A 27,707-nucleotide genomic window follows, 5' to 3' on the forward strand; every position below is an offset into this window, starting at 1 on the left:
ATGCTTCCCCCAGATGATAACCTCTCTGGCACCAGCGGGATGGAGGTGGACGACCGCATCTCCTACCTGGAACAGCGGCTCCAGCTGCAAGAAGACGAGATCCAGGTGCTGAAGGCGGCCCTGGCGGACGTCCTCCGGCGCCTGAGCACCTGCGAGGAGAATGGGTTCAGCCTGCAGAAGAGAGGACCCAACAAAGGTATTGGGGGGGGGGAGAGACAGCTGAGGCTAGAGCTTGAAAGCCCCCCACCCCGGGAGCCAAGCCTGCTTGGGGTCTGGATTTTTAATTGAACTCAGCAGTCTTTGATGTCACCCGGAGGTTCTTCTCTGCATTTCCCTCCAAAGTGCAGCAGGGTTGGGGGGGGTTGGGGGGGGGAGGTGGCGTGTATTGCTTCTGCAAGACATCGTCATATATTCATCTACCTTCCAGGTGTTTCCTTGCTCAGCTATATCTTTTCCAAAACCTGCTCATGCTCAAAGGGGGTTTGCCACTATGTGGACAGGAAGGTGCGGATTTGCAACCTCAACATCCACATTCAGGGAAATTCCCACCCCCACTCCCTCAAACACACACATACCATTGGCATGCTTTTCCCCAGGAAATTTTTTAAAAATGGTAGTTAGGTGCATTGCTGGAGGGAAGGCAGCCACGGTACAGCCCGATCTCGTCAGATCTTGGAAGCTAAGCAGAGTCGGTAGTTGGAAGGGAGACCACCAAGAAAGACTCTGCCGAGGCAGGCAATGGCAAACCACCTCTGCTTAACCACGTGTCTTGAAAACACCACCAGGGGTCACCATAGGTCAGCTGTGACTTGAGGGCACTTTACACACACGTAAGGGTATAGCAATATGGCAGGAAGTACCATCAAGTCACGGGCAACTTATGGTGACCCCAGGTTTTCAAGGCAAGGGACATTCAGAGGAAGTTTGCCGTTGCCTGCCTCTGCGTAGTGACCCTGGACGTCTCCCATCCAAATATTAACCAGTGCCAGCCCTGCTTAGCAGCTCAGATCTGACCAGATAATGCTAGCCTGGGCCACCCTTGTCTGGGCAACAGACAAACAGAGGTGGTTTGCCACTGGCTGCCTCTGCATAGCAACCCTGGACTTCCTTGGTAGGTCTCCCTTCCAAGTACTAACCAGGGCCGATCCTGCTTAGCTTCCCAGATCTGATGAGATCAGGCTAGTCTGGGCTATCCAGGTCAGGGCATACCTACCATCATTTTTTTCCCCTTTTTTTAAGCTGGCAAACAGCATACCAGTGGCAGGGGGGAGGAAAGGGCAGGCATGAAGGGATACCAGGGAGCAGCCCCCCACACACACACACTCTGTGGATGCTCTGTTGCCACGGTGACTCTATGCATTCACACCAGCAGTGAGAGAGCAACAGGGAACCCTCCCCATGGAGCAGCACGATCCCTCCCAAGGCATCAAGACCTCTGAGTGGTCTCCCCGTCTGTTTAGCTGTCAGGCAGGGACAGGGACTTCTTAGCTGGGGCACATCCAGCGTGGTGCAGCGGTTAAGACTGGTGGTTTGGAGTGGTGGACTCTGATCTGGAGAACGGGGTTTGATTCCCCACTCCTCCACATGAGTGGCAGACACTAATCTGGTGAACTTGATTTGTTTCCCTGCTCCTCCCCATAAAGCCGGCTGGGTGACCTTGGGCTAGTCACACTCTCTCAGCCCCACCTACCTCGCAGGGTGTCTGTTGTGGGGAGGGGAAGGGAAAGTAATTGTAAGCCAGTTTGATTCTCCCTTAAGTGCTAGAGAAAGTTGGCATATAAAAACCAACTCTTCCTCTTCTTTTACTGTAAATACAGTAAAAACAAACCAACCAGCATTTAGTACGACACAAGGTATCACACATTCTATAAGAACACATTTTCCCCCAGCATATTAATTAACTAAATCTGGGAAATGTACCATCTTTCCTTTCAATACTTAATTCCCATTTGACAGCATAAAAGTCATGCAAGTGATATAACTAGCCCTCCTTCAGATAAAAGACAATGTTGTCCTTCTCTGAGAGAATCCTTTGTCTCCAAGGAAATCCCCTCTTCCCCACTCTCTCTTTCCAAACGCCTCTGAACCCTCTTGACCACTTGCCTCCTGGACGTTCCCCTGGGAGAACGGTGGCCGACCAGGCCTGTGGCTTCCAGCCAGGCGGGGCCTTTCAGCTCCTGCCTGCCTTCCAGAGCTTGCCCCCCCCCGAAAGGTTTGGAGTGGCCAATTGACCAAAGGCAGAAAAGGCCTTGCTTCTGGGCAAGCGGCCAGAGAAGCAGTGAAGCTGGGCCAATTTCTACCCCGCTCTGTTGTTTTTATTTTCTAAGGATGTACAACTTTAGTGAACAGACTGTTTGTGCCGGGCTCCGTTCCTAGACCCAGAGGGTCTCTCCCCCTGAATTTTTGATTTGAAGAGCTGGCTACCTTAGAAGAGCTACATGCAAAATCCGGGTGGTTTTAGTAATTCTGGGGCCCTGGGCCAAAGTCCAGAGTGGAGTCCTGGAGTCACTGCCACCCTAGTTCTGACTCCCCTGCCAGGGCCATGCAAAGGGTGGTGTTCACCCCATGGTGGGTGGTGGGTGGGAGCCACCAGTGCCGCTAGAAGCCTGACCCCAAGTTGGGGCAGGGGCAAGTGGCAACAAGACCCTACTCTTCTTCTTCTCTGCCTCCCCTTCAGGGTGGGACAGGGCTATGCACAGTTGGGGACCTCCCAAGTGTGGGGGCAGTTGTCCATGTTTCCCATTGGCTAAGACTGCCCCTGTGTAAAATGGGAATGATTCAGGAGCTGTGTTTTAGTGCCCCTCCCCAGCCTAAACATTGAGGAGCAAATCCTCCAGTGGGTCGGGGATGCCAACAGGGCACTCGGGTGGATTCCTCACAGCCTTGTCCTTACACCGAGGATACCAGCCTGTACACAGAGACACATTTGAAAAAGGCCTCCAAGCATCTCCCCGAAAGGCAAAATAATACCTCACAATAATGTTGACCACTTGGCTCAGACTTTCAGCAGTTCAAGCACTTTCCATACACAATCTGGGTCTAATCCTTGCAACAGCCCCGTGAAGTCAGCTGGTCTTGTAATCCCTATGAAATCTCAGGACTGGGAGAGAGAAGCTTGCCTAAAGCCACCTGTTAAATTTCTGGCAGAGGCGAGATTTGAACCAGTAACCTCCCACTTTACAGAATTCCAAAATCAGGCAGGGACAGGGACTTCTTAGCTGGGGCGCCTCAGCTGTGTAGATCACAAGGATGCACTTGCCACTCATTATTTTTTAGGTTTTGATGCAGGTCAAAATGTGTGTTCGTTGACTTCTGTCTGCATTTCTTGGCTGGATTTTAAATTATCCATATCAATCTAAGGCTGGGTTTTAAGATATTTTAATTTAGTATATTGTATGGGACCCGGATTTTATTATCTTGCCACATGTCTGCTGACTTTTACTCTTTGTTGGAATTCTTGATATTTGTTTTTGTAGGGTTCCCCCCCCCCCTTTGTTTTCTTGTTAACTGGCTTCAGGAACTAATTCGGGCGAGTCATAAGCGCACACGCCATGGAATACCTTACTTCAGAACTAACCAAAAGAACGTAAAGCACAGTGTAACTGTTCACACAATCCCTGGAATTCCTCCAGGCTGGATTTTTAATTAAAAACAACAACAGTGCAGGGGGTGCAGGGGAGAGAAATGTTTGCAAGCCCTGCTCGAGAAATGTTTGCAAGCCCTGCTCGTAAGAGTCCTCTTCCAGGCATCCTGTGCAGAACGCCAGGCAGGCTTCAATAGGGGGTGCTGGGTGGAACTGGTATGGGAGCTGGCACTTTCAGCCTTCTGGGAAGAAGCGGGAACGGCAGCCTGCCAGCGGAAACCTAAAACCCAGCAGGCGATCGAATGCGTCTCCTCCATCTCCACGCCCAGGCCCCTTAAAGTGGAGAACGTGGTAGTGATCCTATTCACTAGATTACTTTAAAAGATCCGCTGGTGAAAGAGCCAATAGAAGCCAAACTGCGTAGAGGGGCAAGAAACCCCACAAACACAGTCTCTTTCCAGGTCATCTTCCTGCAGTTGAAGAATCCCCCTCTTTGTCAGTGAAATGCAGGTAAATGCTTATCATAAACCAACCTCTAACTCTCTTAACTTCCCCCGAAACAGGCAGCGTTTTCTGCCCAGGGGCAGGTGTGAGAAAATGCTGAGACCGAAAGAGGGCCCTTTGGGAGGAGCTGTCTGGAACGGAAAGCAAACCCCTGTCTTTTCCTCTCCGCTGCAGTCTACCAGTTGCTGAGGGGGCTGCCCTCCAGGCCCAGCTTGAGCAATGGGATCGGGCCCCAGAGACGAGGCTACTCCACGTCCCCGTCGTCCCCCAAGAGAGAGCTGCTTCCTGGGAAAAGGTGATCTGCCCATTCCCGCAAGGGCTTTGTTCTCGCAGGCCTCAGGCCTGCTGGTGCCGCGGAAATTATTACTAAATCACCGTCCTCATTTTATCTGCACTGAAAGCGATGTGGGGGAGGGATCTCTCCTGAGCTGTTTAATCTCTCTGAATTTTGTCTCAGTTGGCTGCTGACTTTGACATTAATTACTCATTTGTTTTTGGTTACCCAGTCATAAGCCTGTTTGGATCAAAAAGGTGGGGAATGTATTTTAAAAGAGACAGAGAGAGAGAGAGAGAGAAGATGAGACTTTTCGTCAAATGCCGAATGTCACCACGTTTCCAGTTCTGAATCAGAAATTCCAGACTTTGGAGTTTGGTTCTGAGGAACAGGGAAAACAATCCTAGGTGCTCTTCATGGCAAAATCAGGATTTGAACTCGTGATCTGCTCACAACTCTTTTCTTTTTTGCACTGAAATTTCAGCTAGAACATTCTGCTGGAGGGTTTCCCCTTGCCAGTCTTTTCCCATTTGAATATTGTTTATTTATAGGCTTTTTCTTCCATTTTGCCCTTTCTCCAAGGAGTCCCCCGTCTCCCCCCACCACAACAACCCTGCAAAGTAGGTTAGGCCGAGAGAGAGTGACTAGCCAGGACTTCTCAGATCCATGGCTGAACATGGATTTAAACCTGAAACGTAACCACGGCTCTACACTAGATGTTGTGGGGCCAGGAAAATTCCCTCCCTTTCACATTTTGAAGAGATTTCACAGCTCGGGAGAGATTAGACAAGGCATAAACACAGAATTCGGAGATCAAAAAGCCAGAATCTGCTCCACAAATCAGCCTGGCTTCTTGTCAAAACCTTCTGTATCTTAGAAACCGGTTGATTAGTTTCCTTCTCTCTGTCTCCCTCCCTGCAGATTGGTTCTCAAGGGAGGCTATGGGATAAACAGTCATTTGCAAACAAATGTTAACTGTATACATAGTTGTACCTGTTCATCTCAGTCTAAATTCCTGTATTGTCATTTAGTTGGGGAGGCGGGTAGACGGCAGCTTCCCCCCCCCTTGTAAAGACGTATTTAGAGAAGGGGGGGAATCACTTTCAGTTGCTACTGTTGATCCATGGTGTGAACAACAGCAAAACCCGAAAACAAAATTAACATGCCAGTTTTAAGAATGACTTTGCATCACCACCTGATGAAGAGCCAACTCCTCCTGTCCTGTTCCGCATCCTGTTCCTAAGAGCAGCTGGCCAGGTGCCTCCAGAAGCCCAAACGCAGGCTGTGAAGGCGACAGCCCTCCCCTATAGCTTGTCCCTCTGCCAGTAATATTCAGAGGTAGACTGCCCCCAGCATGGAGGTTCCATTCCAAGCAACCATAGCAAATAGCCTTGTTTTTAGTCCTTTATGCTCCCACAATTGCTCTTTTTCACCAAACATGGTGCAATTTGGGTGTATGTTTGGGGGGGGGTGTGGATCAGACGGCATGTGTTGTCATCTTCCCTCCCCTGGAATTGCAGCATGGCTTTTCACGGGCACCCTGCATCTTTTGCTCCTTGCTGAATCCCTCCTGCTTGCTGTGGTGATGTGGCTTTCCTACCTGGACTGGCAGTAGAGGTGTAGGGGGGCATAATCTACTTTTGGAAAGTCCTGCTCATGAAGTCATGGGAATAGAGGGGAAACCACAGTGGTCTTGGCAGAGGAGGGGGGCCCTAAGGAGAGAGAGGGAGTGGTGGGGACTTGTTGCTCTCGCCGATTTCTGATTGAAGGCACCACCTTGTGCTGAGGAAGGGGCCCGTTCCCCTCCCCAGTTGGGTGGGCCCCTGGAAAAGCACAACTGCCTTTTTGTGAGGCGTGCCCTTTGGCTGGCTTGCTAAAGCTGCCCGGACTCGCCTGCTCTGCCCAGGCAGTGCCCCTGCAGCTAAGCCGGCAGCTGCCTGGCATGGGAAGGCTTGGGCTTCCTGGCCTTCTCCATTTATACTCCCCCTTTCTCCCCAATGGGGACCCGAGGCGGCTGACGTTATTCTCCTCCATTCTATCCCCACACAACAACCCTGTGAGGTAGGTTAGGCTAAAAGAGCCTGATTGGGCCAGGTTTACCCAGAAGAATGGAAGGAAGCCAAAAGGCAGGCAGGCAGGAAGGCAGGAAAGCAGGCCGACATCCCCCCCCCCCGCTTCCACTGCGCCCAGGGCGATTCTCCCGCTTTGCTCCCGCCGGCTGTTGGCACCCGCCTTGGCGGGCTCTGCTTTGCGCTGCGGCCCGAGGCCTTCGGGAAAACCCTCCCTGCGGAGCAGCCCCATCCCCGGTTCAGCCTCTCTCTCCCGCAGCGGGCGCAGCTGCGCCTCCCCGGAGCGGCCGGCCGCGCTCAAGCGCTCAAGCGTCAAGGACCAGCGGAGCCCCGCGCACCCCTCCTCCTCCTCCTCCTCCGGCAGCTCCTGCGGCGGCAAGCGCGAAGGGTACGTGTGAACCCGAGACGCGCGTTCGGCGCCGCAGCGCCCCCCCGCTTGCAGCGCAGCTTCCGCAGAGCGCGCGAGCGAGCGGGCCCCACGGTGCCACTCTTTTTATATATATATAACATTTTTTATTGTTTTTTATATTACAGTAGTTGCCATCATTCATTAAGATTATATGATATAAACAATATTTCTCTATTCTATATAACTAATTAATTCATATACTGACGTTGACTTCCCCTCTCTCCTCTATCTTTCTGAGTTGTCACCTTTGCATTCAATTTAATTCAATACATTACTTCATATATAAATCGGAACCATTCTTAAAATCTCAATCATGTATCTTAATGGCATTTCTACCTTAATCAATTGAATTAGAGCAAAACATAACCTTCAACCCTTCCCAATTTAAATTCATTTGGACAAGATATGGTCCGCGCCTCCCATTCTCCCACAAATTCTGTATTCTCCTTTTGACTTGCTAATGCCGTCAGTTTAGCCATTTCTGCTCGTCCCAACATTTTATTTATCCAGTCCGTCTTATCCGGTATCTGAAAGTTTCCACTTTGCTGCATAAACCAGTCTTGCAGCTGTAGCGGCATAGATCAAAAAAGATCTCGGGGTTAATATGGGGCGAAAACGCACGGTCGCTTTACCCTCCTTTCATCCCTGTTCCAGCCAGGATCGAACCCATGCGTTCCGCCTAATGTGCGCTCGATCCTGGCTAAAACAGGGATTAAAGGAGGATAAAGCGGCCAGGCGTTTTCACCCCATGGTTTCCGGTATAATACTTAATAACCTCATTTCCGGCGTTGGAGGGATATTCTGTTGCAGAATCCGTCTCGATTCATTGTAGATCACATCCCAAAAGTTCTCGGCCCCCGGTGCCAGTCTGGCCAGGCGCCCGGCCTGCCTTCGGAAGGGAGGTCGGGCGCGGGCAGGGGGCCAACGCGGAGACTCGTCCGGGCGCGCTCCTGCCGCTCTCCGGCACGGCCAGGGTTAAAGAGGAGGGGGCGGGAGGCTTCCCGCTTCGGCCCCCCGGGGCCTCCCTCCCGCCCCGCCCCCCCCCCCGGGGAGGCGGCTGGCCGGAGGGCGGGGCCCGGGCGGGAAGCCTCCCGCCGCCGCTCGGCAGAGTCCCGCCGCGCCCGCAGCGGCAGGAGAGCCAGTTGTGCGCCTCCGCCATGAGGAAGGCTTCGGGGAGCAGCAGCCCCAGGTAAGGGGAGCAGCAGCCGCCCCGCCGCCTCTTTGCCCCGCCGGGGCTGCTGCAGAGCCAGGGCGCCTCTGAGCGCGCGCAGAGTGCTTTCAGCGCAGAGCGGCCGCAGCCACTGGCACCGCAGAGCTGGTGGGACAGAATCGCCCCCCGCCCTTAGTGTGCGCGCCCCCTCCTCCGGATCTGCTGCTAGATCTGGATCGGAACTCTGCCCCTCCAGGCGCTGGTGGGGGGGTTGTGGAGTGGGCACATGGCACACTGGGGCTGCGGGCAAAGTTTGGTTGGGGGTCACGTTGGGACAGAAGGAGGGGGGCTGTGGAGCGTGTTCACAGCAGTAGGTGGGTCAGGAGCCGGTTGCCCGCTGGGGTGGCAGAGAAGGGGCGGTCCTGGGCAGCCCGTTTTTTGGGGGGGGGGTCGCGTGGATCCTTGCCCCACCCAGCACCTGTTCTCTGTGCCAGCCGGGCAGGAGTTCAGGGCCAGGGAAGAGGGCAGAAACCCACAGTGGGTTTTTTTTTTAGGGGGGGGGAGTCTATGCAGGAAAACTTTTCTGGCAAGATGGCTCTGCCAGAAGTTGCAGGTGCCAGTTGCCATTCTGGAGGGCTGCCGGGTTGGTGGAGGGAAGATGGCAGCCAGGCTCTGGCATAAACAGGGCCGGAGGTCTCCTGGGCCCGCCAGAGCGCCTGCAGTTGCCAAGAGCAACTTTGGGTGCAGGAAGAAGATAAAAGCCTTGGGCTGGGAAGCTGCTCCCCCCACCCCGCCCCAGTGTTAACCCCTTGGCTGCCCAGACTTTCCATCCCTGGGAGTCTGGCGGCTCCCGTTCAAGAGGAGCCCGTTTCCGGCGGCGGCAGAAGAGCGCCTGGGCCGTCCGAGAAGGCACCTTCAGTTTCGGTGCCCACAACTAGCCTTGTAAGAGGTATTGAATAATAGAGTTTCCACCCTCCCCAGGCGGTGCGCCTGGCCCCCGCCCTTTCCATCTGGAGGAGGCAGCTGAAGGCAGCGATGGAGGACCGCGCTTGGTTCAAGCGGTCCTCAACTATGGTCTTAAATTTGGGTTCTAGATATTTTTACGGGCTCTATTTTATGTCTTTTATTTATGTTACAAGCCGCCTTGAGCTCCCTAAGGAAGGAAAGCAGCTAATAAATAATCAGAGAAGCGTGGGATGCCGCTGGGGTGGGGGACACGGTTCAGCCCTTGTCCGCAATGCCAGGGCCTTTGCCCTCATGGGCCAGAACTCTACTGGCTTCTGGCTGGCCCTCTGTGGGGAAGGGGGTGCTGAACACAGGGGACCCTTGGCCCCCGGGCCAGCCGTTCCCTTCTCTTCAGCAGCACTTGCACGAGCGCATGAAGCTGCCTTATACTGAATCAGAACCTCAGTCCATCGAAGTCAGTATTGTCTGCTCAGACCTGCTCAGACCGGCTCTCCAGGGTGTCAGGCAGGGGTCTTTCACATCACCTACTTGCCTAGTTCCTCTTAACTGGAGTTGCCAGGGATTGAACCTGGGACCATCTACATGCCAAGCAGATGCTCTACCACTGAGCCACAGCCCCTCCCCATGTATTCCTTTGGGATGCTGTTTTCACCTGGCTGATCCCAAGGACTCAAAGGTTGTAGAGCCAGCCCCCCCCCCCCCCGCAGTATCTCTGAACACGCAAACGGGATCTGGGACATAACTCCGCTGCAAAGGATTCCCCATCACTTAGGCTTGGCATGCCGGCATTGTCATCTGGTCAGTCAATTATTGGGGTAATTATATATACGTTAGAGTAAATCAAAACTAATTTGACGGCAGTTGAATATTGTTTCCTCTGCCAAGTATGCCATGGCACAGCTTCCCTTTCTCAAATTTCCTTCTGGCTCCGTTTGTTCGCCAGGGCAAGTGTGAGAGACATGCTTGTTCCTGCAGCGGGTCTGGGGACGGGACCTAAACTAATACGCACTAACATACAACATCTGCAAAGTAGCATTTACTGCCTCTAAGATGAGTTTTTTCCTGCAAGGATTTGTGGCGGGCAGAGGACTGGTTTCCATGCATTGCTGAGCTATTTTGATGTTACAGACTGACTGATATTTGTTAGTTGTTCTTCCCACTGAGAAGGTGTTACTGGGAGGAGCACAGCCCTAGAGAGCAACTGACCCTGGGGGGTGGGGGTGGAGCTGAGTGCAGTGGGGAGGGCATCCTGTTCTCTCCCCCCCTTTCCCTTCCCTTGTGACTTTCATATCTCTCTCTCTCTCTCTCTCCCCCTCACAGCAAACCTAAGGAAGCGTCCTTCAATGCTGGTGAGTGGGGGGCAACAGCCCATCTGTTTTTTGGGCTGGGGCAGGGAACAAGATTCAAGGAAAGAGCCAAAGGATGGGAACTGGACACACCTTTTGAGTGGAGGGAGTCTGTGTGGGAGTGAGTGCTCACGTACTTGAACTGGGGCAGTGAGGGTTGAGCTGGCGCCGGGGAGAGGAACAGTCATGGAAAACCTCTTGCTAGCTTTTCAGGTGGCCCAAGTAGACTTTGCAGAGGTTCCCTGCTTGGTCACCTGTTCGACTACTGTACTGGCCACAGGAGACCCGATCATATGCAGGCCTCCTTTAGGGGGATAAGAGGGTTGGGAAGAAGGAGAGGGGTGTGATCCGTGAGTTTCGGAGGGAGTCCGGAGTCCCACAGAGTGGCGACAGGCTCCCTCTGTAGCCCTCGGAGCTTGGAAGATTGCTTGCGAGAATCTCTTCTCTCATGGTCTCTCTCTTCTCCCCCCCCCTTTCTCTCCTTGGTTTCCACGCAGACGATGGTTACGTGAAGATGTTCTTACGGGGCCGGCCCATCCCGATGTTTGTTCCCAACGCCGTCGTTGCCACCTACAGCCTCGATGCCAAGCTGGACCTGCCCCATAAGAAGCTAAAGCTGGACTGGGTGTATCCTGCCCCACGTGCATGGCTCCAAGAGAGCAGGGAGGGAGCTGGGGGTGACGGGGGAGCAGACGAAGCAGCTTGATACCAGACCTGGGCCCACCTCACTCACTGCTGTCCCCTCTGACTGGCAAAAGCTGCCCGGGGCCTTGGGCACAGTGAGTTCACTCCCATCCCACGCCCTGAGCTCCTGGGCCCACTCAGCCTAAACCAGGGGTTCCCAACTTGGTGCCCACCAACACCTTTCCTTCTGCCCGCCATGTTTTTTTAGAAGGTGGGCAGGGCCAGGTACAGCTTGTGCCCAGCGGGGCTTCTGATTGGCTGTGCAGATTTAAAGGCATCCTATTAAATAGAGCTTCTGCCAGAGATATTGAAAGACTTGCTATTAGAAGTATGCATGACCTCATTCCCTGACGCTTTGTGGTTGCCTAAGCTGCTTCTGGCTCCACCTCCTCCGGCAGCCATTGTGTGGTTGCGCCCACCACCCTTTATCAGAACTCCAAAGGTGCCCACAGGCTCAAAAAGGTTGGAGAATCCTGGCCTACCCTCCCTTCACTCTTCCTTGGCCCCAGAATTTGTACCAGGACTTTCTTTGCTGATTAGGGTTGCCAACCTCCATGTACTAGCTGGAGATCTCCTGCTATTACAACTGTTCTCCAGAGATCAGTTCCCCTGGAGAAAAATGGCCGCTTTGACAATTGGGCTCTATGGCACTGAAGTCCCTCCCCAAACCCCACCCTCCTCAGGCTCCGCCCCAAAAACCTCCCCCAGGTGGTGAAGAGGGACCTGACAACCCTATTGCTGATCCTATTTTTCCCCTTGACCCAACGTTGCACCGTCCAGCTATGGGTATCGGGGCCGCGACTGCCGGGCCAACCTTTTCCTGCTCCCCACAGGGGAGATTGTGTACTTTGTGGCCGCTGTGGCCGTCCTGTACAACGTGGAAGAACAGCGCCAGCGTCACTACCTGGGCCACACGGACGACATCAAGTGGTAAGAGGTGACAGTGAAGACATTATGACACACACAGGCTGCTGCAGATGAGCCGGAAAAAAGGGCTGGCAGTTTGCAGAGGCGTGACCTCCCCACACCCACACCCACACACACAATAATGGGAATTTAGCTTGAATAGCAATAGCAGGATATGGCTTTTAGGTGGGGGCATTCCACCCTCTCTAGGAAAACTGAGTTCCCCTCTCCAAATTGTGTGCCATATAAGAAGTGGGTTTCCTATGTGGATAGCAGTGATGCAGGGTAGATAGATCTTGTTCCCAGACGCCTGGAGAGAGTTGTCTTCTCCGGCTCAAGAGTGGGATCAGAGCATTCTCCCCCTGCAAGGCAGCCATTCTCCCCAGAGGTTTTTATGCGCTGACACCTGAATCTGCGTTACGGGTTTGCTTTTATAATATGATAGCTAGCCTTTCCAGAAGACTCTATCGAAGGCAGTCAGCTTAAAACGGAGTTAAAGGCCATGAGATTTATTTTTTTTTGAAAGCATCCTAGAGTGGATCTCCAAAGCTGAGTGTGAAAATTCCAGGTCGTAGCCAGGACACTGACTTGAAAAAGAAGGTTTAACTGTAACTGCAAAATAGGGGAGGCATTTCTGGGGTGGGGTGGGGGATCACAACAGGGAAGGCGCTAATCTTCCCCCCCCCCCCGCAAATCAGCCCGCAGAAGATGTGCCCCTCCTTGAGGTCTTTGCAAATACTGGGGTCCATATGGGTGTGGGTATGACCAACCTACCTGTTGGATGGACGCAGGGAGAGTCAGATGCGAAGCGTCCAAAGGGGCACCTTGCAACAGCCTCCTGGTTGACCAGATTGCCCCCCCCCCCGGTGCATCCACTGTGCATATGCAGAACAGAAAGATCGATGTTCTCTTTCTCCCACAGGCAAAGGGAAGTGGCAGAGTGTTTTGCAAAGTGGTCTGCGCATATTAGAATCTGAAATAAATTCTGGGAAACAAATGAGCTTGTGGTTGGCTGGAGGCGGGGGGGGGGCATCAGTCTGTGTGACTGAGCTCTTTTCTGTCTCCCCTAGCCTGGCTGTGCATCCTGATATGGTAACCATAGCAACTGGACAGGTGGCCGGGACTTCTAAAGACGGAAAGGTAGGGGTCCCGGTGCAAAGCAAAGAGCCTCAGCTACGAGGTGGGGTTGGCGTGGAAAGAGATCCCTTCCACTGAAACCAAAGGGCTGTGTAGTCCAGCATTCAGTTTCTGAAAGGGGGGCTGCCAAATTCCTTCAAATGCTCATGTGAAGGTCCCCCCCCCCCCCGGACCCCTGTTGCCTCTGGTATTCAGGTAGACTGTCCCTAAGCAAGGAAGTTCCTTTTTGCCTTTGGTGGATAATAGCTGTTGAGAGACCTCATCGTCCATGAAGACAGTTTCACAGCAGAGCCATGTTGGTCTGCTATAGAGCAGCTTGATGTGAGTCCAGAAACACCTTCAAGACCAGCAAGATTTGGGGGGGAGGGGTATGAGCTTTTCAGAGTCAGAGCTCCCTCTGGCTCTCAAAAGTTCATACCCTGCAAATGTTGCTACCGGACTCAGATCTAGTTCTTTTTCCGTGACATTTATTAATTTTTTTTAAAGCCCTTTAAGCTTGTAGGGAAAAACCTGTCCCGGGGCAGTGAATTCCACACTGTAACTGTGTATTGTGAGAAGAAGCTACTTCCTTTTCTCTCCCTAGCCACTGCCTCCCCACGTTCGAGTCTGGGATTCTGTGAGCCTGAACACGCTTCACGTCCTGGGGCCGGGGCCCTTTGACCGAGCCATCAGCTGTGTGGGATTCTCCAAATCTGTGAGCAAGACCCTCTCCCTCTTTTGTCCCTAAACCCCTCTGCCCCCCACTCCACTTCCCTTCTTGCATCAAAAGAAGATTTTAGGAGACGTTTGCAATATGCTGTTTGCCTCTCTGGGGGCTAAGGCTGTTACCGCACTAGGTATTCCCAGCGATATATCAAGAGTTTGGAAATGTTATAAAAAACATCGCTTTAAAAGGGTTTTTGGATGCCACAGCTAAAAAATGGTTGGAAGACGTCTTCACAGCTAAAGGGGCCAAACAAAGTGCGAACAGTATTTTTTATAACAGTTTCAAACTCTTAATAACATCGATGGGAATACATAGAAAGTGCGAACAGTATTTTTTATAACATTTTCAAACTCTTAATACATTGCTAGGAATACCTAGTTCGGTAACAGCCTAAGTCTGGCGCCTGGTCTGTTCCTGTTCAGGAGGTGACAAGCAAGTCCAGGGTTAGAAAATGAGACGGGAATGAACCGCCTCTTGTGTCGTCCCCCCCCCTGTGTGAATCCCAGTTTGCTTTGAGCAATTAGAGCTTCCTCAGGGAGAATATGAAAGCTGCAATCTCCAACGATTGTTGTAGCTGATAACTGCTTTGGGTTTGGTGGGGAATAGGGGAGAGATTAAGAAACTTATTTTGTGTTCCTCTACACACATAGAACAAATAATTGTCTCCTGAAAGCTTCTAGGTTGTTTCTCCCCCTCCCCGGTTTTGTTGTGCTGCCCTCAACGGGCTCCCACCAAAGGTTCCTCTTCTGGCATAGTCAGAATCAGAGCCTTACAGAGAGGGAAAGGCTACATGGGCAAGAGATCATCTAAAGAATCTGGGGCACGGGGTAAGAGATGGCATGATTGGCAGAGCCCGAGATCCAGGCCTTTTTGTATTCTACCATCCCTCTTTTAAAAAATCCAAATTTTGCCACTAAGAGCTCTGCATTCTGCAGTCAAGGATGCATCTGTAAGGTTTTTTTTTACAAAATTGGTTTATTCCTTCCTCCATACGGGAGATCTTTCAAGAAGTCCTAAAGCAAGTGATAACAGAAGGGTGTGGCGAGAGAGGAACAGTGCGAGAGATCCTCTGTTGCCAAGAGGGCTGGAAACCTCCTTATCTCTTCAAAATGAAAGTGAAATTTCACATTGGAGTCTTCATCACAAGACCTTCAAAGATCTGGGAGTGGTTGGGTGGATCGGGTGCAGAAAATGGCTGTAATTCTTTCATGACAAATCCAACAGCAGTTTTAGGCATCTGCCCGTGCCCCCTTTCTCTCCCCAGAATGGAGGAGGCCTTCTGTGCGCGGTCGATGATTCCAACGACCACGTCTTGTCCATCTGGGACTGGCAGAAGGAGCAGAAGCTGGCCGATGTTAAGGTGAGCCGCCCCACCCCTCCCTTCGCACCACACACACACCCCAGCTCCGTCTGCCACAATCTGATGCCCTCTCCTCCTCCTCCTCCTCCGGCAGTGCTCCAATGAGTCTGTGCTGGCTGCCACCTTCCACCCGACGGAGCCCACGCTGCTGATCACTTGCGGGAAGTCCCACATCCACTTTTGGACGCTGGAAGGAGGAAGTCTGAGCAAGAGGCAGGGCATTTTTGAGGTGAGTGGGGGGCACAGTGGGTGGGCTGGGTGGTTCTTTGACCCCCTCCCCCCGGGGCCATTGCAAGCTGCCTTCTGCTCTTGCACAACTTTGCTGATGGGTTGGGTTGAGAAATGTTGCACAGACCCTTTCCCTTGCCAGTCATGTGGGCAGCAGTGAAGCACAGTGCATTTGAAGGCTTGAGTTCAAATCCCACCCTCACCCACCCCAAAGCTCACAGTGTGCTCTTGGGCAACTCCAGTTTGAAGCTCACCTGTGAACTCACAGGAAGCTGCCTTAAACTGATTCAGACCCTTGGTCCATCAAGGTCAGTATTGTCTGCTCAGACTGGCAGCAGCTCTCCAGGGTCTCAGGCTGATATCTTTCTCATCTCCTATTGCCTGGTCCATATAACTGGAGATGCTGGGTATTGAGCCTGGGACCTTTTGCCTGCCAGGTAGAGTTTCTACCACTGAGCCACACACCCCAAAGTTCCCTCTGTACACATGAAGCTTCTACTGAATTAGACCCTTGGTTTATCTAGGCCAGTATTGTCTACTCAGACCAGCAGCGGCTGTCCAGGGGGGTCTCAGGTAGCGAAGGGTCTTTCACATCACCTGTTGCCTGATCCCTTTAACTGGAGATGCTGGGGATTGAACCTGGGACCTTCTGCATGCAAAGTCGAGGCTGAACCTTCTGCATGCCGAGCAGAGGTTCTGCCACTGAGCCTCAGCCTCTCCCTGAAAGTGGGCTTTCACTCTTATTTTGTTTTCTCAAATGGGTCTGGTGGCAGGTCAGCCCCCCACCCCCAAATCATCCAGACCCCGCAGTGAGACACTGCACCCTCCCTCTGATTTTAATCAAAAGCAAGGGGAAGGGAATTGGCTAATTCTGCAAATCTTACCTCTGGTCTTTGAGAGTTCAAAGGGGTACAGAGTCCACAAAATGGACCCTGAGGCCTTCTGTGCGTGCTCGGAGCTGCTGCTTTGCTGCGGTACCTGCAGGCTCGCAGCATAATTTTTGACCAAGCCTCAGTCTCCCAGATGGAGTTAAATGGAAGTAATAAATGGTGTTCTCTGCTGCCTCAAAAAACTGGTGCGGGAACTGGCAAGAGGAAAATTGTGAGACTGTGGCTCAGTGGCAGAGCCTTTGCTTAGCATGCAGAAGGTCCCGGGTTCAGTCTGCGATGTCATCTGCTGAAGATGGAGGGTGAGAGATTCAAAACAGATACGAGGAAGTATTTCTTCACACAACCCATAGTTAAATTGTGGAACTCCCTGCCCCAGGATGTAGTGATGGCTGCCAACTTGGAAGGCTTTAAGAGGGGAGTAGACTACTAGTCAAAATGGATACTAGTCATGGCACATACCTATTCTCTCCAGGATCAGAGGAGCATGCCTATTGTATTAGGTGCTTGGGAACACAGGCAGGACAAATGCTGCCGCATTCGTCTTGTTTGTGTGCTTCCTAGAGGCACCTGGTTGGCCTCTGTGTGAACAGACTGCTGGACTTGATGGACCTTGGTCTGATCCAGCAGGGCTTTTCTTAGGTTCTTAATCCCTGGCATCTCCAGTGAAAACGACCAGGCAGTAGGTTATGTGAAAGGCCTCTGTCTGCCTGAGACCCTGGAGAGCTGCTGCCAGTCTGAGTAGACGGTACTGACCTTGATGGACTGAGGGTCTGATGCAGCAGAAGGCAGCTTCATGTGCTCAAATTCAGAAGTATTTTGCAAAGCAGCAGCTGAGAATATGAAGCTCTTCAGCATGTTTGCCCCTCGGTGCAATATGATGCTTAGCCAGAGAGATCCTCTTGCTAGCTCCGCTGGCCTGCCACGTGAGAGACTGCAGCTCCAGGCAGTTGCGATTTTAATCTTTGCCACTGACAGTATGGTGCGTCTGTCAGAGAGGCGGGTGTTTTCTCCTCTCCCTGCTTTCCAAAACTCAGTTGCTTACATAGCCTGGGAGGACCGGTTCTGTCATGTTTACTAAAGGGGCTGACTCTGATTTCTTGCCTGTGTTTGCTACCCAGTTGGGATACCCTTGCCTTCCTGGCCCAGCCCCCATTGAGCCAGAGCGCTGGGTTGCTTGGGGAGCGGGGGAGGGCTTAATTCCTGGTTTGGGGGCTCACTTCTTCCCTCCTCTCCTCCTCCCCCCTGCATTTCTCCACAGAAACACGAGAAGCCCAAGTACGTCCTGTGCGTGGCTTTCACAGAGAACGGAGACACGGTGACCGGCGATTCTGGGGGGAACCTGTACATCTGGGGGAAAGGTTAGGCTTTCTGCTCACCTGCACTTGTTGCATTAGGGCCGGATCAGTAATGCGCATCGACCCAATTAATCAGCATGTTCTTTCCCCTTTATTCACGGTCGTGTCACATGTTGATGCCTGCATCAAACGGCCAGGCGCTCTTGTGCCCTTTATTGGCGTCTAGCATGGGAGAGAAATTCTTCCAGAGAGAAACGAAGCCCGCGCAGAGACTGAGATGCTCGTTCTGTTTAACAGCGGTGTCCTTTGCCTGGCAGGGGGGAATCGGATTTGCCACTCTGTGCCCGGCGCCCATGAAGGTGGCATCTTTGGCTTGTGCGTGCTGCGGAATGGAACCATCGTCACGGGAGGTGGCAGGGACCGGAGGGTGGTGCTTTGGGGACGGGACTACCAGAAGTTGCAGGAGAATGAGGTAATGGGTGAAAGGGATGGTGCTCTCTCTCTCTCTCTCTCTCTCTCTCTCTCTCTCTCTCTCTCTCTCTCTCTCTCTCTCTCTCTCTCTCTCTCTCTCTCTCTCTCTCTCACTCACATACACACACACACACACACAGCTACCTTATACTGAATCAGGCCATCGAACCATCAAGATTAGTGTTGTCTTCTCAGACAGGCAGCAGCCCTCTCCAGGTGTCGCAGTAGCAGTGATCTCATCCCCAGTATAAGGAGACACCTGCAGCTATGCCATCCTTTGCTTGCAGTTTTAGTGTTTAGCTGATGTAATCCGGGGAAGTTCTGGGAAAGTTTTGAACAGTTATTTCGATGAGAAAGCTTATGATCTTCTGTCTAGCTATTTCAGAAATATATTTATCATGTGATAAAGTAAACAGATGTGTTTATGCTGACTTGCTTATTACAATAGCCAACCAGGCACTTAGCAATAGTCACATGATTGTGATAAGTGACTTCAGAGATTGATCAGATAGATAGGTTTTCTCTATAACTATGCATGAGTCTGAGGATCAAATCAAATTTCCTTGGACTGAAGCTCAGCTGATAAGAGATTGAAGGACCCTTGCTTGGTAAGGTATTAGGATCCTTCTGGCTTATTTGGTATACCTTAAGAGCAATGAATAAGAGACTGAGTTATGATTTATTCTAACAGACTACTAGTTTTAATATGCATTAAAATAATGTTAGGAAAATTTAATATACTTGCCTGCTTAATTGCGTTCTGTATAAGTTCAATAATTTTAGTATTCTATTTTATACTTCCCTTTTTAATGAAACAAGCCTTTCCCTTTTTTAATAAAAGATAGAAAGATTCACACAGGTGTCAAATCATTTGCTGGTTACCTGAACAGAAATACAAAAGACCTATGTCCTGAGAGATAATATTGTATTATCAAAAAAGTTGGAGAAGGTGGCAGCCTTTTCTAATTTAATAAAACGGGGAGGATTGTGAGACTGTGGATGCCAGCCAAGAGCAAAGCCTTGACTTATTCTCAGCTGTTCTCTGAAGTTACGGGCAGAAGCCTTGCTCGTTGCACAAGGTTTCAGGCAACAGCCTTTTGCATCACCTACTGCCTGGTCCTTTTATCTGGAGGTGGCAGGTATTGAATCTGGGACCTCCTGCTTGCCAAGCAGATGCTCTATTTATTTATTTATTTATTTATTTATTTAATCAGATTTCTACCCCACCCTCCCCAGCAGAAGCCGGGCTCAGAGCAGCTCACATAACAATGTAGCATGTAGTAAAACAGAATAAAAACATTTTAAAACAACAATTAAAACTAGCCCTATATAATCAATAAATGAAGGACAACGTGTGTCCGATGGCACCCTTAGTTCTAACTTATGGCTGCAGCAGGGCTTATAGGAGAACAAAACCCCATACGATGGCATAGGGTGAGCAGGGTAGGGTAGGGAGGCCAGCATTGATAAAAAGATACCGTAGCTGGCCTCAACCGTAGGCCTGGTGGAATAGCTGTGTCTAGCAGGCCATTCAGAACTTCTTAAGGTCCCGCAGGGCCCTGGTCTCATTGGAGAGGCTATTCCACCAGGCAGGGGCCAGGACAGAAACGGTCAGCCAGACACTCTTTGGGCTGGGGACTACCAACAAGTTAGTATTAGATGATCGTACGGTCCTCTGGGGCACAAACCAGGAGAGGCAGTCCCACAGATACCATTGAGCCATGGACCTGGCTTCTTCCAGGTCCATCAAAGTCAGTATTGTCTACTCAGACCAGCAACAGCTCTCCAGGGTCTCAGGCAGAGGTCTTTCACATCACCTACTTGCCTAGTCCCTCTAACTGGAGATGCTGGGGACTGAACTCGGGATCTTCTGCATGCCAAGCAGATGCTCGACCACTGAGCCACAGGCTTCTCTCCCCCGAGAACATTTGTGTTGTATTTTAATTTCCGTTTGCATTGGGGGGGATTTTGATGGCTGTGAGCTGCCTGTGGAACCAGTTTGGGATGAACAGCAGGCTGGAACTACCAGTAAAGATGGTGGTCTCTGGAGTCCAGCTTTCCCATCTTGTGGTGGGGGCTGGCCAGAGGCCCCCAGGAGGCCCCCAAATGGTGCCTGAAGGCATCCCGTTGCACCTGGTAACTGGCAAGAAACCACAGGGAGGGCACGTGAGTCGGATGTGCCCGCTGAAAGAGTCATCTTCTCTGGACTTGTTTAATCTTTGCAGGTGTGCTTATGTCTTTCTGAAACACAAATGCTTTCATTCAATGAGGACTTTTTCCTAACGTTTAACCCTAGTGTCAAGACTCAACCTCAGGTGTGCTTACTTGAGAGTAAGCCCCCATTGAATTCAATTGGACATACTTTCTAAGTAAATGTGTGGGATCCAGCAGTGTGTCTTTTTCATACTAATGACCTGGGCTTTCTAGCTTTGCAACTTTAAATCTTAAAAGAGCAGGAACGATTAAAATGTGGAACTGGCTGCCAGAGGATGTAGTGATGGCCACCGGTGGAGGCGGCTTTAAAAGAGGATTAGACAGATTCCTGGAGGAAAGGTCCGTCAGTGGCTACTAGCTATGGTGACTGGAGGGAACCTCCACATTCAGAGGCAGTCAACCTGTGAATCCTAGGTTCTGGAGGCATTGTCAGGGGAAGTCCTCAGCCTCTATGTTCTGCTTGTTGAACCTCCAGAGGAACTGGTTGGCCATTGTGTGAGATTGGGATGCTGGACTAGATGGAGCCTCACTGGTCTGATCCAGCCGGGCTCATCTGATGTTCTTATCTAATTTACTGCTTTTTGGATAGCCAAATATGGTTTGTTGTTTGTTTGTTTTTCTTCATGCATTCTTCTGATGCAAACCACAACTTCGAACTGTGTGCCCATACCGGGTGGCTGACCCCTGAGCTGCTCTGTCCGTCTCCCCCTGCAGGTTCCCGAGGGCTTTGGCCCAGTGCGTACCATTGCCGAAGGAAAGGGCGACTCCCTCTTCGTGGGCACCACCCGGAACTCAGTGCTTCAGGGATCCTTGGCGACCGGCTTTTCCCTGCTGGTGCAGGTAACTGGGCTGTGGGAATGATTGCAGCGATGCACCTCTGGGCTGGGGACGGGACGCCTGGAGTCGAATGGGGTCCTGCCGGCCGGGTCAAATGCCTGAGGGCCCCCCTGTCTGTCTCCTTTTTGCCAGGGACATACGGAGGAGCTGTGGGGTCTGGCCACCCACCCTGCCGTGGACCAGTTCGTGACGTGTGGGCAAGACAAGCAGGTTCACCTGTGGAGCGTGGCCACTCACCAGCCCCTGTGGAGCAAGGGCATTGAGGTGAGCCAGAGGGGACACAGGAAGTTGCCTTCTACTGAACCAGACCCCCCTGGGGTCCATCAAAGTCCGTATTGTCTACTCAGACCGGCAGCGGCTCTCCAGGGTCTCGGGCAGAGGTCTTTCACATCACCTACTTGCCTAGTCCCTTTAACTGGAGATGCCGGGGATTGAACCTGGGACCTTCTGCATGCCAAGCAGATACTCTACCATTGAGCCGCAGCCCCTCCCCTTATGGGTGGGAGAAAGAACGTGGTGTGAGTCGGGGACTGACACATTTCTTGCATCCCAGCTTTGTGGCAGCATCCCCTGGCTTGCGGGTCAGGAGCTATACTTTTCACATCTGTTTTCCTCTTCCTTCAGGATGCGGCACGCTCGGCTGGCTTCCACCCCACTGGCTCGGTGCTGGTGGTGGGCACGGTGACTGGCCGGTAAGTTGGCACTTTAAGAACCACAGACATTATGGATGGTCGCTCTGTAGAGGAGGGAAGAAGTGCGGAGAGCCGTCTGTGGGGCTTTCTCGTGGGCCGTTGTCCTGTGTGGGCCCAGCTGAGGGGGTGAGGAGAGCAGAATGCCCCCCTCCCCAACAAAAGCCAAACTCCTTGGGGCGGTTGTTGAATACATAGCCTGGCCAAATATCCATGGGGGGATCCACGTGTGACCCAGGCCTCGTTCGTAGGGCTGTCTTTGGGGTCCCCAACCTTTTTGAGCCTGCGGACTCCACTGTGATTTGGACACAGTGGAGTGGGCGCAGCCACTGAATGGCCACCACGGGAGGTGGAAACCACAAAAGGTCACCCTGTGAAGATGGTTGCACTGCTGCTGCAGCTGGTGCCAAAGCAAGGTTTTTAAATATCTGCCCAGCCAATCAGATCTCTGAGGGCCACTCATAAGCTACGCTGTGGGCAAGAGCGGTACTTGACTCTGCCCACCTTCTGGAAACACTTGGCAGGCGCCCCTTTGGGGACCCCTACCCTATAGCTGTCGTCATCATCTTTTCCTGCCATCCATCCAATAGAGGTGGTTATTCTCCCCCCCTCCAGCATGGTGTAGTGGTTAAAAGCGGTGGTTTGAAGCGGTGGAGTCTGATCTGGAGAACCGGGTTCGATTCCCCCACTCCTCCACATGAATCCAGCTGGGTGACCTTGGGCAAGTCACACTCTCTCAGCCTCACGCACCTCCCAGGGTGTCTGTTGTGGGGAGGGGGAGGGAAGGTGACTGTAGGTTTGATTCTGCCTTAAGTGGTAGAGAAAGTCGGCGTATAAAAACCAACTCTTCTTCTTCTTCTCCTGGGAGGGGTCCCACACACACACAGATGGTCCAATTACATATTGCCCTTCCCAAAATATTACCTCCCCCCCCTTTTGCAGCGTCGCTCCCCGGCACAAAAGGGCAGGGCCAGAGAGGGGCCCTGGAAAGGCAGGGGTCGAAACCATGCTCTTCTTCTCTGCCTCAGCCTTCCCTATTTCCACCCTGCCCCGTTCAAGTGGGTCATCCCAGCCCTCTCCCACATGTTCCCCACCCCACCCCCCATGTCGCTCTCCTCCCAGGTGGCTGGTGCTGGACACAGAGACCCGAGACTTGGTGACCATCCACACCGACGGAGCGGAGCAGATCTCCGTTGTCAGCTTCTCCCCAGGTAGGAGGGGGCAAGGCTTGGAGAGGTGGCCCCGAACAGGCGGGACGGGGGGCTTACGGGCAGGACTTGGCAGGATCGAGGCCCTGATTTGGAACTCCAGGGATGTCTGCCCCAAGCATCTGGGTGGTGATTCTGGTGGTGGTGTTCTTATAAGGGTCTTTGACGTGGAGGAGGAGCGCTGGGTCTGAAATATATCAGAACTGGTGAGCTGATATTACTGATGGCGCCCCTGTTAGGAAATCTCACGGGAGAGATCTCGGGCCTATCTCCTCCTGGCAAGGCGGCACTGAAGGCCAGAAGCAGCTTGGTACAACTCTGAGAAGCTACTGCTGCCCCCGGGCCCCTGCTCCGAGGCCCCTGCCCATGTTTATTTCCTTCTTTTGTATCTCATTCATATCCTGCTCTTCTCCCCAAAAGGGGACTTGGAAGCAGCTTACATGGTTCTCCTCTCCTCCATTTTATTCTCGCAACAACCTTGCGAGGTAGGCTAGGCCGAGAGTGTGTGGCTGGTCCAAGGTCACTCAGTGAGCTCTCAGGGCATAGGGGGCGGATTCGAACCTGAGCCTCTCGAATCCTAGTCTGACACCCTAACCACTACTCCCCACGGGCGCCTCCCCCCCACCCATGCCTGACTCTGCCTTTGTGCCTTGCAGATGGCAAATACTTGGCCCTGGGTTCCCACGATAATTTTGTCTACATTTATGCCGTGTCGGAAGGCGGCAGGAAGTACGGGCGCGTTGGCAGGTGCTCGGTGAGTGTTTGTGTTGCTCTCGGAGGACGTTTCTGAGCAGAATCTCTTGTGTGCAGTCCTGAGGCCCCCCCCCCCATCCTGACTAGAGCCACGAGTGCCCGCTGTTTAGAGCCACGAGTGCCCACTGTTTAGCTGCAACACTGAGCCGGGCAGGAGGGCGTTTTTTCTCCCTTTGAAAGCAGAGCCCCAGTGTCATACAGAAAGTGGCCAGCAGAGGGCAGTGCTGTACAGGAACAGATGCAAACGCAGGCAGTGCCTTCTTTGGTGGGGCCCCCGAGCAAAGCCCTGGGACCGACACTGGCAAAACTTTCCCATTCTTTGAAGAGCATTTCCCCCTCCCCACCACCAGCACCACCGTTTGATTGGCAGCTGAGGCTCTGCTCCACCTATTTAAAGTTTATTTTCAAATTCTCTGAATTTTTATTTTGAACCTTGGGGTCCCTGCACTGAACAAAAAAGTCCTAGTGGTCCCTGGTCAAAAAAAGGTTGGGAACCACTGTATTAAACTAATTTCTGGGGCTTGATTTGCAGCAGGAAATGAGCACTTCTCATCACAGACAGACTGACTGTCTTGGCCTCGTTTGGGATGAGTGGGAAGATTTTTTTAAATGATAAAAACCAAACCAAAGCACAGCCTAAAAGGTTGTGGAGTGTCTTTTGACAGGGGGGAACGAGCGCTGCTTCGCTTCCAGATCCTAAGTGGTTGATCTTCTTCCTCTTTTGCTCCAGGGTCACTCCAGTTTCATCACTCATCTCGACTGGGCCTTCGACAGCAGCTGTTTGGTTACCAATTCTGGGGACTACGAAATCCTGTACTGTGAGTAGAAGGCCTGGAGTCTGAGGGATGGGGGGGGGTTGTCTGGGTGGGGCCTGTTTTAGGATGGGAGGCAGGCAGGAGGGCAGGGTCTCTCTTCCAAGACACACTCCCCTTTAGGGTCTGTTTCCGCAGTCAGTCAGCAACCTCAGACTCCAGTCTCTGGCGTCTGTTCTCCCATGCTTCAGACTGTAGTTTAAAACGAGAGCTGGCGATCCTGGCATGTTGGGGGGAACTTGAGTTGCACACCCCAATGCCATAGGTGGTATAGACACAGTACCATAACTAGGCAGAGTTTGCTGTTACACAGAAGTTGCCATTGTTATCCTGAGATAATAACCCCACTGGACAAGCATAAGCAGATCTCAGAAGAGGCTCTCTCTGCCCATCAAGGGGGCCTCCAAGTGTCCTGGGCATGGCCCTTTTAGTGTGGCGAGACGGGGCTTCCGGGCCAAGAGAGTTATGCGCCTGGTCAGTCTGCCCATTGCCTTTGGTCCGCACCTCTGCTGCTTGAAAGTTTTGGTCAGCCGGCCTCTCTGCTGCAGACTCAACATGTGCCGTTCCACTCTTTGAACAACCAGCTGCCTGGCATGAACGCATGAAGCTGCCTTATACTGCATCAGACCTTGGTCCATCAAGCTCAGTATTGCCTACTCAGACTGGCAGGGTCTCAGGCAGGGGTCTTTCTACTGCCTGGTCCTTTCAACTGGAGATGGCGGGGATTGAACCTGGGACCTTCTGCATGCCAAGCTGATGCTCTGCCACTGAGCCACAGCCCCTCCTCTCCCTTTGGATTCTGTTCTGGGTGGGGGAGGGCAGCCTAACACAGTCAGCTACCCCCAACCCCCCCCCCCGCTGTTTTTCAATGTTTAGCCTTCATCCCTCCAGCCTTCAGCCCAAATCTTGGGGCATGGGCTATTGTACACGTTCTCTCCTGTCTTCTCCTTCCCCCAGGGGACCCCTCCACTTGCCGGCAAGTCACCAGTGCTGAGGCCGTGCGCAACATTGAGTGGGCCACCGCCACCTGCGTGTTGGGCTTTGGGGTTTTTGGTGAGTGTGGTGAGGGGGGCTGGGGGGGGGGCAGGGTGAGTGGCTCCCTCTGCTGGAAAGAGGGGGCCCTTCTGCCTGGAACGGGAGGAGGGGAGTGTACAGCGGTTCCACAGTCTCATTTTTGGAGAGGCAGGAGCTGGAGGGGAAGGGGAATCCCATTGCCGGGGCCTCTTACTGCACCCCAATGGACAAGAATCCCCGTGTGGTTCAGACTCATGCACTGGAAAGGAGTGGGGGAGATGCCGCCCTGTAACTGCAAACTGCGGGTGCCGTAGGCTGAACCCGAAGCCGGGAGCCGAGATTTCGCTGGGCCCTGGTGGGTCACTAGATATCTGTCCCTTGCAGGGATCTGGCCGGAGGGCGCAGACGGTACAGACATCAACGCGGTGTGCCGCTCGCATGACGGGAAGCTCCTGGCATCTGCCGACGACTTTGGCAAAGTGCACTTGTTCTCGTACCCCTGCTGCCAGCCTCGGGTGAGCCCCCGGCCCCTTCTTGCCTGCGTCCCGGAAGAGAGACTGCGCTGTCTCTGTGGGCCTTTCCCTCTCCCCCTCCTCCTCAAGCCCCCTCTCCCCTTCACACTGGCCGAACTCACGTGTCCTGGCAGTAGCCAGCACCTGTCTCCCGGGGCTTGAACACATGAAGCTGCCTTCTACTGAATCAGGCCCTTGATCCATCGAAGTCAGTATTGTCTACTCAGACCGGCAGCGGCTCTCCAGGGTCTCAGGCAGGGGTCTTTCACATCACCTACTTGTCTACTCCCTTTAACTGGAGATGCCGGGTATTTGAACCTGGGACCTTCTGCATGCCAAGCAGATGCTCCCTGGCATCTTGGTCTGCCCAGCCCTGCCAGGGCTGCTTTCCTGTTGTTCCCTTAGAGAAGGGCTGGAAGAGCACTGGGCAATGTTTGCCTGCTCCGGAGCCTAAACTGCAGCTGCCAGCACCCTGGGAAGACAGGGGAAGCTTCTCTTGCCTGGAAGGGGAAGTGGCAGGCTGTTGTGCATGACCCCCCCCCCCTCCGGGGATCCCATCAGTTTTCCAGACACAGTCCCCCTGGCTGAAGCTATCGGTGTCTGGAGGGGGACCTCCTGGGAAACCCCTCCTTCCGATTTATGCTGGCTTGAGTTGGATTTAGATGTCATGAACCAGGGGTATAGTGGGCACATACACACACACACACACTGCAAAAGAGGAGTGAGAGACCAAAATAAAACCCGAATGGTGGTGGCAGGTGCCGCTGGAATGACGTCATTTCAATCCGCATGGGTCGTCAGCTCTCCAGTGGCCTAGCCCCACCTAGCCATTTCCTGGTGCCGTGAAAGACTTCAGTGGGCGCCCACAGGGACTACATGGGGGGACCCCCGTCATAAGCCATATAGGGGGAGGAGTGGGGGGCTTCCTGCCTTGCCCCCTTGGCCTGGCCTCCCATCGTCTCCCTCTCCCCACAGGCCCCAAGCCACACCTACAGTGGCCACAGCAGCCACGTGACCAACATTGCCTTCCTCCACGACGACAGCCTGCTCTTCTCCACCGGCGGGACCGACACCAGCGTACTCCAGTGGCGCCTGGCCTAGGGATGCTTGGGCGGGGGTGGGGTGGAGTCGGGGATGGGGGGTGGGGACAGCTGATGGGGATGTCCCCTTTCAGGGGGAGGGAGGGGGCAGTGGCACAGGAAGGGTGGGGGGTGGGGGGGAGATTGGACACTTTTAAGGGGGAGTGAGATGGTCACGTACCCTCCCCTGTTTGGAATCGCTGAGAGGTGGGGAATGGAAAGAGGAAGCCAAAAGAGGAGGCGGAGAAGCTATATTTTACAGAAATCTCTATATGAATAATGATAATATATATATATATCCAGATCTATCTCTATATATATATCTATATTTAAAGGCTGAGGGTTGCACAGGCTGAGAATGTGACGTTGGGGAGGACCAGAGGGGGTGGGAAGTAAATGGAGGGGGGCCCTCCTGCCCTCCCCCACTCTAGGGGAAAGTAGAAGGTCCCTTCCCCGGCTGTGTCTAGATGGGTATTGTTGGAGCCGGGAGCCGGTGGGGCTGGCGTATGAATTCCCCAACTGAACTGAGCGGGGGACAGCTGCCCTCAGGGTTTTCTCAGAAGCTGGGCTGAACCCTCACAGTAAGCTACTGCCTTAGACTGAACGGGACC

The 27,707-nt window shown here is 52.9% G+C and overlaps 1 protein-coding gene across 1 annotated transcript; it reads left to right on the forward strand.

The window, feature by feature from the left end:
* EML2 (EMAP like 2) lies at positions 1–27,118 on the forward strand. The gene is made up of 20 exons (XM_056846310.1): positions 1–196; positions 4,262–4,382; positions 10,276–10,304; positions 10,799–10,928; positions 11,766–11,915; positions 12,962–13,031; positions 13,612–13,722; positions 14,999–15,094; positions 15,189–15,323; positions 17,471–17,570; positions 17,825–17,979; positions 20,907–21,032; positions 21,162–21,293; positions 21,654–21,721; positions 22,841–22,929; positions 23,583–23,680; positions 24,410–24,497; positions 25,449–25,544; positions 25,890–26,020; positions 26,993–27,118. The coding sequence occupies exons 1-20, from the start codon at positions 1–3 to the stop codon at positions 27,116–27,118; spliced, it is 2,247 nt and encodes a 748-aa protein (XP_056702288.1).
* Positions 27,119–27,707: the final 589 nt, after the last annotated feature.

This window comes from Euleptes europaea, chromosome 3, assembly GCF_029931775.1.
Source record: "Euleptes europaea isolate rEulEur1 chromosome 3, rEulEur1.hap1, whole genome shotgun sequence".
Lineage (NCBI taxonomy): Eukaryota > Metazoa > Chordata > Lepidosauria > Squamata > Sphaerodactylidae > Euleptes > Euleptes europaea.

Excerpts from the sequence above, each read along its gene's own strand:
- EML2 (XM_056846310.1), top strand. The coding sequence starts at position 1 with ATGCTTCCCCCAGATGATAACCTCTCTGGCACCAGCGGGATGGAGGTG. Across the intron at positions 4,383-10,275 it reads GAGCTGCTTCCTGGGAAAAG|CAAACCTAAGGAAGCGTCCT; the intron begins GTGATCTGCCCA and ends TCCCCCTCACAG. Across the intron at positions 21,033-21,161 it reads GCTTTTCCCTGCTGGTGCAG|GGACATACGGAGGAGCTGTG; the intron begins GTAACTGGGCTG and ends CCTTTTTGCCAG.